Here is a 12,111-nt window from a genome sequence, read left to right on the forward strand (position 1 = left end):
TTTTTGTCATCAAAAGGCATGATTACTTTATTGCATTTTTAAAAAATGTAGACAATAGCAATTACGTTTACCTAACAAAATGAAAATTTCAATTTATGTGTAGATTTCAGGAAAACTAGACACAGATTCATTTTGTCATACTGATCAAGTATGGAAGTGAGTCACACAAATATCGGGATATTTGTTTCAACAATTTTAACATATTTACAAAGGTTTGAGGAGAAAATATAACTGAAAATTGATCAGCCTTTGTCATTTAGTATCTGCCGGATCTGCGACGTTCCCTGGATCTAGACTTTCCTCGAGAGCGGGATCTGCGCTTTTTCTCACTCCGACCACGCGATTTTGATCGAGATCGCGATTTCTTGCTTCCCCCCTTCTTTCGACTGTAGATGTAACGACGAAGTTCTCGCGAAATTGGCTTGATGTGCATGAAATTGCAGAATCCAGATCTTGTGCACTCTCTGAAAATAAATGATTATAAAATCATATTTTTTCAATATGAATTATCAGGATTGCTACAAAATCCCCATTTCGAAATTCCCCTCGCAATCACTTCCGAAATTTAAAAAGTGTAAATAATGTCAACAAATGAGAAAAAAAAAAGTGTCAAAATAGTGTTAAAAAACATGTCAAATATAAAGTTTTTTAAATGAACTTAAATGTTTATTAAAAATTGTATCGTTTAGTCTAGGAATTATAAAAATGTCAATTTTTTTATCGCAGGTTACGAATTCTTTCCCTTATGCATCCTCTTTTTCCATTTAAATATGAACTGAAATAACAGGGTGGCGATTCGGGCTTTAACAACAACAAAAGAATCAAATTGAAAAATATGTAAATTAATTTTGAAACAAATTCTTAAAGTTTCCACTGAAAAATATCAATTTTTTACAAAACACGAGATACAGGGTCGCCTTTTTAATCGACGAAATAAATTCCCGGTTTTTTCCCGGTTCGCAAACATTTTTGACGGTCAATGAAATTAAAAAAAGGAAACACTCAAGCTAACAATTTTTCCACTTGAGGTCATAAAAACTGAGCTGCAAATGAAATCACTCAAAGTGGAACTGTTAAATTTTGAACTTTTAAACTGTAAATTTAAAAGTTTTTAATTAAAAAATTTTGTATTTAAATGCTCAATAATTTATACGTAAAAAATTAAAGGTACTAACATTTTTCAATATAAAAAAAATATAAATCCACGTTATCATTTTCAATGCAGAAACATCAAATATTGAAAAATTGAAAAAAATTTAACTGACCACTTCTTGAATAAGAAATTCAATTATTTTCTTTTTAAATAGTTTAAACATCCTTAGAAAGCTGCAAAATTTTATTTCGAAATCTTGGGAAATCTAGAAGTTATTTTAAATTTGTTTTGAATTAAAAATTATTTTGAAAATTTTGTTCAGAACTGCTAAATATCAGTCAAAATAAGTTGAATTTTTTCTAAAATTATCACAAAATTCTGCAAATTTTTGAAAATTTCTTTACAATTTGGATGTATAAATAACAATTGAACATTAATTATTTGTAGGCAAAATTTTAGTAATTTTAAGAGACATGTAGAAATTTTGAAAAGATTCAAATTTAATGTAAAACTTGAAATGATAGCCTAATATAAAACAAAATGTAGATTTTCGCAGATTTTAAACAAAAAATTAGATTCTTTTAAAGAATTGTGAAAGGCTTCAAAAGAATGAAAACATTTTCTTAAGATTCCTAGGAAAAGTAAAAATAATTTTTCATTTTGAAAAATTATTTTAAGAGAATATTTAAAAAGTTTTTCAAAGATTTAAACAAAATTTTCAAAAAATATTCTAGAAGATTTTCAGAAAACTTTATCAAATTTGCATGATGATTTTTTATCTTTTTAAAACTCCTAAATATCTCTTAAAATTATTCAACTTTTTTCTACAAATGTTCATTTGTAAATTATACATCAAAAATTTTTTATTTCACTGACAAATTAAGCATTTTTCGAAATTTTAACGATTCCAGGTTTTAAATGTGAAACGATTCAGTTTAATATTTTTCAGTTTAATATTTAGTTTCAATTTACTTGTCTTAAATAAAAATTCAAATATTGCTAAATATTCAACAATTAATCTTTTTTCTTTAAATTAAAAATTGCACATTGAATGGGTTAAAAATTGAATATTTTAGATTGAAACAATATTTTTAATTTAATGAAATCCTTCAATTAAGAATATATTTCTTTCAAATTGTAATCGTTAAAGTTTTAACGTTAAAATCTGAAAATTCTTAAATTTTGAACTGGTTTAAAATGGTTTTGTCAAATCGTTTTTGTTCACTTTTTATTACTTAAAGTACAGATAAATTAAAAAACAATTTATTTATTTATTTATTAAATAAAAAAGTTTTTTATCCAAAATTTTCAACATCAAAGGCTTTTATTTTTTATTTGTTCAAGTCTTTAAGAAAGCATTTAAAAATTCTTTAAATTAAAAATGTAAGCTTAAGAACAAAAATTTTAAATGGAAAATTTGTTAATTAAAAAAAATTTGAATTACGCATTGTAAGTTAAATAATAGCATAATTGAAAAACATAAAGATTCAACTAATTGTTTTTAAACTGTTGAAATCGAACGAGGACAGATGTTTCTTAAATGTTAAAAATGGTTCAAAATATTTAAACTTTCAGCTGAAAAAAGCTAATTTAAAATTAAAAATCTTCTACTGGAATATTTAAATTTTAATAGTAAAATTATAAATCTTCTACTGGAATAGTTAAATTTTAAACCAAAAAGATGAATTTTCAACTAAAATTACGAAAATTACACTGAAAAACTTGATTTTTCAACCAAAAAGATGAATTTTCAAACAAGAAGATTAATTTTCATATAAAAAGATTAATTTTCTGCCGAGAAAAATAGAATTTTTCAATAAAATACATGAATTTTTAATTAAAACAAACAAATTTTCAACCAAATCTTGAATTTTAAACTAAAAAAATAATAATTTCCAACCGAAAATGGAATAGTAACATTAGAGTTTTTAAGTAAATACATTAATTTTTAACTGAATTACTTTAATTTAAAAAAAACATGAATTTTCAACTACAAAGATTAATTTTCTACAAAAAGGCGAATAATTCACAAAGTAGATAAACTTTCAAACAAATACTTTAATTTCTGAACAAAAAAAGATACATTTTCAACCAAAAATTAAATGGTTAATTTTTCTGTTAAAAATCTAATTCTTAACAATAACAAAAAAAAAACGAATTTACAACAAAATAATTTAATTTTCTACTAGAATAGTTAAATTTGTAGTGAAAAAAATTGATTCCTAACAAAGTAGTTACACTTTCAACCAGAGAAGAATTTTTAATTAAAATGATGAATCTTGAGTCAAGAACATAATTTTTAACAAAAGAGTTGTAATTTCAACCAAATAATTTTATTTTTAACCTAAAGGATAAATTCTCAAGTAAGATGATAAATATTTAACTAGAATACTTGAACTATTAACCGAAAAGAAAGATTTTTGAACAAGAAGATTAACTTGCAAAGAAAAAGATAATTTTCTGCCAAAAAATGATTTTTTTTTAACAAAATATGTAGATTTTCAAAGAAACAATTGAATCTTCAATTAAGAAGACAAATTTTCATCCAAATTGTTGAATTCTGAACTAGAAAAGATCCATTTTCTTGGCTAAAATATCAATTATTATAAAACTATTAAAAGACTGTTTAACTGTTTAAAAATTATAATTTTGGGACGAAAAAAAATCAACTAATTGGTTGAAAATAACCTTTTTTCTAGAATTTTTTGTTCTTGAAAATTCATAGTTTCGGGTTTAAAATTCAACTTTTATGTAAAAAAAATTCGTCGCTTTTGCTTGAAAATGCAACAATTTTGTTTTTTGGTCAAAAATGCACTTGCCTATTTGGAAATTAATATTTTTTGATTGAACATTCATATATTATTTTAAATGATATTATTTAGATATTATTTTCAGCAAAATTTAACATCAGAATTAATTATTCAGATATTATATTCAAAACTAAACAATTTTTTAGACATTTTTCTTATTTCTTGACTTAAAAATCTTTTGAAAAATCAATTACTTCGTTGAAAAGTGAATAGACAAAAAATAATATCATTTATAATCACTTATACAAATCTGGCAAACACTATAACAAAAAATGTCAATTTAATTCACTTAAATTATAACTACTTTATTTTAAAATACATTTTTTTGTTAAAGATACATTAATCTCAGCGAAAAATGAATCTGTTTTGTTTAAAAGCTTGTCTTTTTTGGTAGAAAATAATTCTTCTTAGATGAGAACTCATATTTTTGGTTAAAAATTCGAACTTGGTAAAAAAACTGAACTTCTGCGTTAAAAATTGATCGTTCAGGGTTGAAGATTCATGATTTTAGTTGAACATTCATCTCTTTGGTTGAAAATGTTCCTATTTTTCTGAAAATTCGTATTTTTGTGTTAAAAATTCAACTTTTTGATAGAAAATTCGCCCTTTTGGATTGAAAAATCAAAAATTTGGTTGACATTTTTTTTCTTAAATGAAAAATGTTTTTTGTTTACAAAAGCCCACTGTTTAAAAAAAAAAAAAGATCTTCTTTGGTTGCAATATCAACTGCTACATTTTTCGTTAAAAATTCAACTACTTGTTTAAAAAGGTATCTTTTTGGTTGAAAGTTAAAATACTTTATTAAAAATTCTTTTTTTTTTGGTCCAAGATTCATCAATTTAGTTGAATATTCGTCTTTTTTGGTAGAAAATTGATGTTCTTGGATTAAAAATGATATTTTTCGTTGAAAATTCAATTATTTTGTCGAAAATTCATATCTTTAGTTGGAAATGTACCTATTTTATTAAAAATTCGTATTTTTTTATTTAAAAAAATGAAACTTCTTTGTTGAAAATTAATATTTTCGGGTTGAAAGTTCAAGATTTTTTTTTAGCAAAATAAAAAAACATCCTTTTTGATCGAATTCAACTGTTTTTAGTTTCAAATAAAAATATTTTTTGTTTGCAATATCAATCACTGCATTTTTCGTTGAGTAATTATTTTTTGTTTTAAAAGGTGAACTGGAATCTAAATAATTTCACTGATTAAAATGTTTACAAAATTTTAAAAATTAGTATAAAAAAAAAACGAAGTCTTTTTTTTAGTACTTTGAATGTTTTAGGGGATTTTTCAAATTTAAGATGAAAAGGGGTAACTTAAAAAATATTTTCTTTATTTTGGCCGTGTAATTTTAAAAAGCACTGTCCCTTCAGTCACGAATTTGAGTATTAAAAATAAAATTATCCTAAGAAAAATAAAATATTAAAAATTAAGAATCTAGGTTATAATATATAAAATTTATTGAAATTTATCATACCCCATTTCATACTGGCGACAGCAAGCTTCCCTGAAATCGGTCACAGGTGAAAGTTCAGCATAAACTGGTCGTCCACCAAACCAACGATTATTTAAATCATTTACTGCTTTCTCAGCGTCTTCCTCTCTTCGAAATTTGATATAAACATTCCCGACGAGATGATCACCAAGATTGTCACACACGTTCATTTCTTCAATTTCCCCATATTTTTCTTCGCACTCGAGGAAGACATCCTCAAAAAAGTTGTCGTAGTGCTCCTGCATTTCCTCGTCAGAGACGTTGGAAACCACTATTAAAAAGTTTAGAAAATAAACTCAGAATGAAGCAAAATTTTTATTTCTCATGAGCTTTGAAATATTGTAAATTTTTTTGTATTTCTTCAAACGATAATTTTTAATTTCCGGTCATTTCCCGGATTTCCAATGGTCAATTGTTAATTTCGATTTGGAACAGGGAATTTTGGAAAAGAATTATAATTCTGAGTTGAAATCGAGGTTGGAACATCAGATGAATTTTGGTCATTAGAAAGAGAATTTTGTAAATAATTATAATTCTGAATTCAAATTCAAAATCTTTCAAAAATATGAAGAGATTACATTTTTTTAAAGGATTAGAAATATATTAGGGTATTTATAATAGATCTGCATCATTTAAAGTGACTCCAAAGGTTAAAGATTGTAGGATATTTAAAAAAATTCTAAATAATTTTTAAGAGCTTTGAAAAGTTACCAAGGCATTTCAAAGGATTTTAAGTATTCTTATTATTAAGGAATTAATAGGATTCAATAATTTGAATAGATTCCAAAGAAGATTTGAAAATACTTTAAATATTTTGGGGGATTTTGAAATATTACAAGGAATATTGAATAGATTTCAATACTTTGGAATTATTTCAAGAGCTTTAAAAAGCTTCAAGGTATGTCAAAATATTTGAAAGGATATTAAAATTTTGTAAAGTGTTTAAAAAGATTCCAAGGAATTTTTAAAAGCTTTAAAAAGTTTCAAGGGATTTCAAAGGATTTGAAATATTTTAGGGTGTTTATCAAGATTCCAAGAAATTTTTAACATATTTTAATGGTTCTAATGGATTTAAAAATGTTTTAAAACTTTTAGGGTAGTTTTTAAAATTCCAAGTAATTTTAAAGAATTTAAAAAAGTCTCAAGGGATTTCAAGTAATTTAAAAGGATTTTAAATACTTTAAAGTATTTTTTTAAATTCAAATTAATTTTTAATTGATTTCAATAATTTGAAGGTATTGCAAATGGTTTCAAAGATTTTGGGGTATTTTACAACTTAAAATGAAATTTAAAAAGCTTTTCAAATTTCAAAATATTTCCAGACGTTTCATAACATTTAGAATATTTTAGGAATATAAAAAAAAATGCAAGGTATTTTATAAGGTTTCCAAGAGTTTCAATCATTTTAAAGGATATTCAAATATCTCAATTATCTTAATCAAATTTCCAGGATTTCAGGAAATATCAGATTCAGGATGGCCGTTTTAATCAAAGAAAAAAATTCCCGGTCATTTCCCGGTTTGCAAACATTTTTCACGACCAATGAAATTTAAAAAATCATACTATATTCTAAATATTTTTTCATATAAAGTAATAAACGACAAACAACAAATTAAAGCATTCAAATCGGAACATTTGAATTCCAAATTTCAAAAATTAAAGTTTAAAATTTTTTTTATTCAAAAATTGTGTATTCAAATGTTCAAAAATTTACACGCACCGAATGGAAGATACTAACACTTTTCAATTAAAAAAAGGTTAAATAAAATGCAAATAAACTGCAAATTTGAGAATTTTTATCAATTATAGAGTTCAAAGATTCAGATTAAGTTCCAAAAATATAAATCCACGTTAACATTTTCAATAGTCTAAATTAAAGAATCAAGCAATGAACTTTAATAATTGTCAAAATTATATTATTTTAAATAATTTTAAAGTAGACAATTTTATTTCAAAATCTTGAGAAATCTAAAAGTGGTTTTAAAATTGTTCTAAATTCAAAATAATGTTTAATTTTTCTTTCCTGCAAATTTAAAAAAAAAATTATTTTAATTTCTGAATAATAATAAAACACTTATTATTTGTAAAAATATTATAGTAATTTTAAGAGATATTTAGAAGTTTTAAAAACATTCGAATTAAATTTAGAACTTGAAATAATTTCAAATACTTACAGCTGAATTAAAAATAAAATATAGACTTTTGCATATTCCAAACCAAAAAATTAGAATTTTTTTAAGAATTGTGAAAGACTTCAAAAGAATAAAAAAATTTCTTAAGATACTTAGGAAAATTAAAAATGATTTTTCACTTGAAATTTGTTTACTACTTTTACTTACTGATTTTTGAAATTTTTTTACTTGAAATAACTTCAAGTTTTTAATTAATTTTGAATCTCTTCAGAACCTCTAAATATCTCGTAAAATTTCTCAAATTTTTTCTACAAATAATAAGTGTTAAATTGCTATATATATGCGTCAAAATTTAACAATTTCACTTATAAATTAAACACTTTTTAAATATACTAATTAAAATTGTAACGCAAAAGTTTAAATTTCTTCGAAAATCTAAAGATTCAAAGCTTTCTATGTAAAAAAATTTAGTTTCAAACTGTTTTCTTTTAAATATTTGGTTTCAATTTACTCGTCTTAAATGAACAGTGAAATATTGATAAATATTAAATACTTATTCTTTTTCTACACTAAGAAATTTCAAATTAAATGGGATAAAAATTAAATAATTTAAACTCACAGTAATTTAAATTTAATAAAAACCTTTACTTATGACTATATTATTATGGATTTATTTTCAAGTTGAAAATAGTAAAACACACGTTTACATTTTATTATTTAAAAATAAAATTATCGGAATAAATGATATATTAATTTCAATTCTTATCAAGACTTTCGGATTTATTTATATTTACAGTTGATAAAATAAAACTGTTTTTTATCAAAAAGTTTCAACTTCAAACGCTATACATTTTTAATTGTTTAAATCTTCAAAACTGCACGTTAATTATTTAAAAAAACTGTTAAAATCAAACTTAGGCAAATTTTTCTTCTGAAAATTCGTAAAATTCCCGGTTTCCCGGTCCGGCGGCCACTCTATTTTTTATTGCAAAATTTTCGAATTTAAAAACTTCTAATTTTTAATTTTTAAGCCTTTAAAACTGCATTTTAAAATTCTTCAAATTAAAATATATGCTTTTAAAAATTAAAAATCTAAAATGGAATATTTTTAATGTAAAAGATTTTCGTATTAACCATTCTAAACTGAATAATTTAATAATTTAAAAATCAGAATATGAAAAATGATTTAAAATACGGTTGAAATCAAAGTTGGATAACATTTTTATTCTAAAAGTTTTGTAAAATTCTCAGTCAAAAAATAAATTTACTGTCATTTCCCGGTTTTCCCCGGTCTCATAAAATTCCCGGTCATTTTCCAGTTTCCCAGTCCAACGGCCACCATGAGATTTCATGTAATTTTATTGGATTTTATAATATGTAATTAGATTTCAAAGAATGTATTTTTAGAGTATTTTAAAAGACTCTGATAATTTTTTAACAACTATTAATAATTTAAATACATTTCAAAGAATTTTAAATATTGTAGAGTATTTTTAAAAATTCCAAAGAATTTTCATGAACTTAAAAAAATGTCAAGAAATTTCAAAATATTTCACAGGATTTGAAATATTTCAAGCTATTTTAAAAGATTTCAAGGAATTTTCAATTGACTTTAATAATTAAAAGGTATTTAAAAGTGTTTGAAAGATTTTAGGATATTTTTAAAAATATCATGGAACTTTAAAGAGTTAAAAAAAGTTTCAAGGGTTTTCAAGGAAAATATTTCAAAGGTTTTTAAATATTTTGAGGCATTTTTAAAGCTCCCAGAAATTTTGAAGATCTTTAGAAAGTTTCAAAGGATTTCCAACAATTTTAAAGGGTTTTAACTATTTTAGGAGATTAAAAAAGATCCCAAGGCATTTCATAAAATTTCTGGGGTCTTCAATGATTTTAAGAGATTCTAAAAGCTTTCACATTACTTAAATAAATTCTCCAGGATTTTTGAAAATCTCAGATTTCATATATTATCCGGCATTTTATCATATTTGAGTAGATTTCAAAGCATTTACAAAAATTGAGAGATTTTGTAGGATTTCAAAGATTATTAAATATTTCAAAGTATTTCCTAAATTTGAAAGAATTTTAAAAATATTAGTGTATCTTTCAAAATTCCAAGGAATTTTGAAGAACCATAATAAATTTCAAGGGAACATGGACATTTGTGAATCATTATAATTTTGAGTTTGAAAAGAGATTTTTTTCGAATTTCCTTCTTCTATATAAGAAATTAAAACTATTTTTCCAATATTTCGGTTCCATGTCGAAAATTCTCTGTTCCAAGTCAAATAATAATTTTTTTCGAAAATTCCCTGTACTAAAGTCAAAAATATAATTCTTCACGGAGATATGTTCTAAAGTAAAAAGTTTAAATAAAAACTGGAAAGTTTCAATTTTTTTTAATTCGAATTTTGAAAAAGGACTTTCTGTACTGAATTTCTTTGTTCCGAATAAACAAAAAAAATTGAGTAAAAAAAATAAACTTCGTACTTCAGATTTTAAAACACAACTTATTTTTTTATTTAAATTTACGTAAAATTAAAAAATAAATATTTATACTCACAATGGGAGCCATCCGCACTCTTTGCCGAATTCTGGGGGTTGACGTACAAATTCTGCAGAAGGCACGTCTGAGAAAATAAAAATCACACTGTATTTTAAAATTTAAATACATTTCAAACATTTTTTTGTTGTGACGACGATCGAAACAAATTATTCTGATTCGAGAAAATTAAAATTGAAGATCGCGATTCCACAGTATGTCATTTTTCAAATAAAAATGCGAAAAAATATAACAAAAAATATATATTTTTCATTGAATGATAATAAATTCAAGAAATAACAATGCAATTATTATTACTTTTACCATAAAGAAAAGAAAAAAAACAGTAGAACCGCCCGGTGAACCCTAACTTTATTTAGAGGTTATGTTAACGTCGCCAGATTCGTGAGTTTTCGTGTCTACAAAAACCCATTTTCTTCTTCTTTTTTTTTGAAGATATACAATTTTAGGATCGAAATTAAAGTTTCTAATGCATAAGAAATATGTAAGGATTAGAAAAAGGATATTACCTGGCTGAAAGTTGGTTTGTTGTGAATACGAGAGCATCGATCGCCATGACGGCAAGCTCCAATCTTGAAGTAAAAAGAACAGTTTACTCTGGAAAATAATGGCAGATTAGCCCCCGAAAAATGAGGAAGGAAGACCAAATTTTGATGGGAGCTGTTCAAAAATACTTACTTATCCTTTTCGGTACCGAAAATCGATGCTAAATATTCAGCCATCCTTTTATGATGTTGACAAAAACGTCATCCGAGACAATCTGGACATTTGGTGCAATCTGGAAAATGGAAATGGAGTAAACGAAACGAGAATATTTGAAAGTTACTAGTGGAAATTTTCGGTTTGAAACATTTGAAATTTTCACAATGGAAACTTTTCCGGGTAACAATTTGGATTTACAACGAATTAATTAAATTTAAAGAAAAATAATTTAATTTTTAACTAACTTATTAAAATTGTTCATAAAAGAATTGAATTTTCAACCAATTAATTACATTTTTAACAAACTTATTAAGATTTTAACGAAAGAGTGAAATTTTCAACTTGCAAAGATGCTTTTTGATTCCATCAAAACAGCTGAATTTTCGACAAAAAAATTAGACTTGAATTTAAAAAACCAAAAAAAAAATGAATTTCGATCCAAAAATATGACTTTTTAAAAAAAAGTTTAATTTCACAAATATAAATTAAATGTTTCACAAATTAATTAAAATTTCAATAAAATACTTGAAAACAAGTTAATTAATTTTTAACAAAAGAGTTGATTTTTCAAGCAAAAAACACCATATTTTAGAGGATAGTTGAATTTTCAACAAAAAATTTGATTTTCTACCCAAAAAGATGCTTTTTTGATCAAATAGTTTAATTTTCAACAAATGAATTATATTTAAAAAATTTAATGTTTTTAAATTAATTAAATTAAAAAAACAAATTAAACATTTTTGAAAAATGAATTAAATTTTTAATAAATGAATTAAATGGTTAACAAACGAGTTAAATTTGTAAATAAATTAATTAAATTTGTTAAAAACTTTTTAAGTTTTTTACAAAATAGTTAAAATTGCAACTTACAAAGATTGTTCAATTCTCAGCTCCCAATTATGCATTTTAAATCCATCAAAATAGTTGAATTTCAGACCAAAAAAGGGGACTTTTCAAGAAAATATTTTAATTTCAAATAATGAATTGATTTTTAACAAATTATTTTAATTTTTAAGAAAATACTTGAACTTTTAACAAAAAATTAATTGTCGACCAAAAAAGAGGACTTTTAAAGAAATTATTTTTATTTCAATAAATTAATTAAATTGTCATCAAATTAATCAAAATTTTAATAACAGAGTTGAATTTTAAAGCCAAAAAGACCATTTTTTAAAGGGCAGTTTAATCTTTAACAAAAAAGCTCATTTTCTACCCAAAAAGGAGACTTTTCAACAAAATAGATTAATTTTCAATAAATGAATTCTATATTTTTTTAATTAATTACATTTTTTAAAAGTTACTAAATTTAAAAATGATTA

General features: G+C 23.5%; 1 protein-coding gene across 1 annotated transcript in view; it reads right to left on the reverse strand.

Annotated features, from left to right (window-relative positions):
* Positions 1 to 12,111, reverse strand: part of LOC117181369 (splicing factor U2af 38 kDa subunit-like) — a 13,812-nt gene continuing 1,701 nt past the window's right edge. The window contains exons 2-6 of the mRNA XM_033373962.1: positions 10,769 to 10,868; positions 10,600 to 10,687; positions 10,091 to 10,157; positions 5,381 to 5,669; positions 1 to 464 (exon numbers count right to left, since the gene is read on the reverse strand). Coding sequence (XP_033229853.1) covers positions 257 to 464; positions 5,381 to 5,669; positions 10,091 to 10,157; positions 10,600 to 10,687; positions 10,769 to 10,812 — 696 coding nt within the window. The 5' untranslated portion in view covers positions 10,813 to 10,868 and the 3' untranslated portion in view covers positions 1 to 256. The remainder of the gene's footprint in view (positions 465 to 5,380; positions 5,670 to 10,090; positions 10,158 to 10,599; positions 10,688 to 10,768; positions 10,869 to 12,111) is intronic.

Source organism: Belonocnema kinseyi, chromosome 10, assembly GCF_010883055.1.
Source record: "Belonocnema kinseyi isolate 2016_QV_RU_SX_M_011 chromosome 10, B_treatae_v1, whole genome shotgun sequence".
Classification (NCBI taxonomy): domain Eukaryota; kingdom Metazoa; phylum Arthropoda; class Insecta; order Hymenoptera; family Cynipidae; genus Belonocnema; species Belonocnema kinseyi.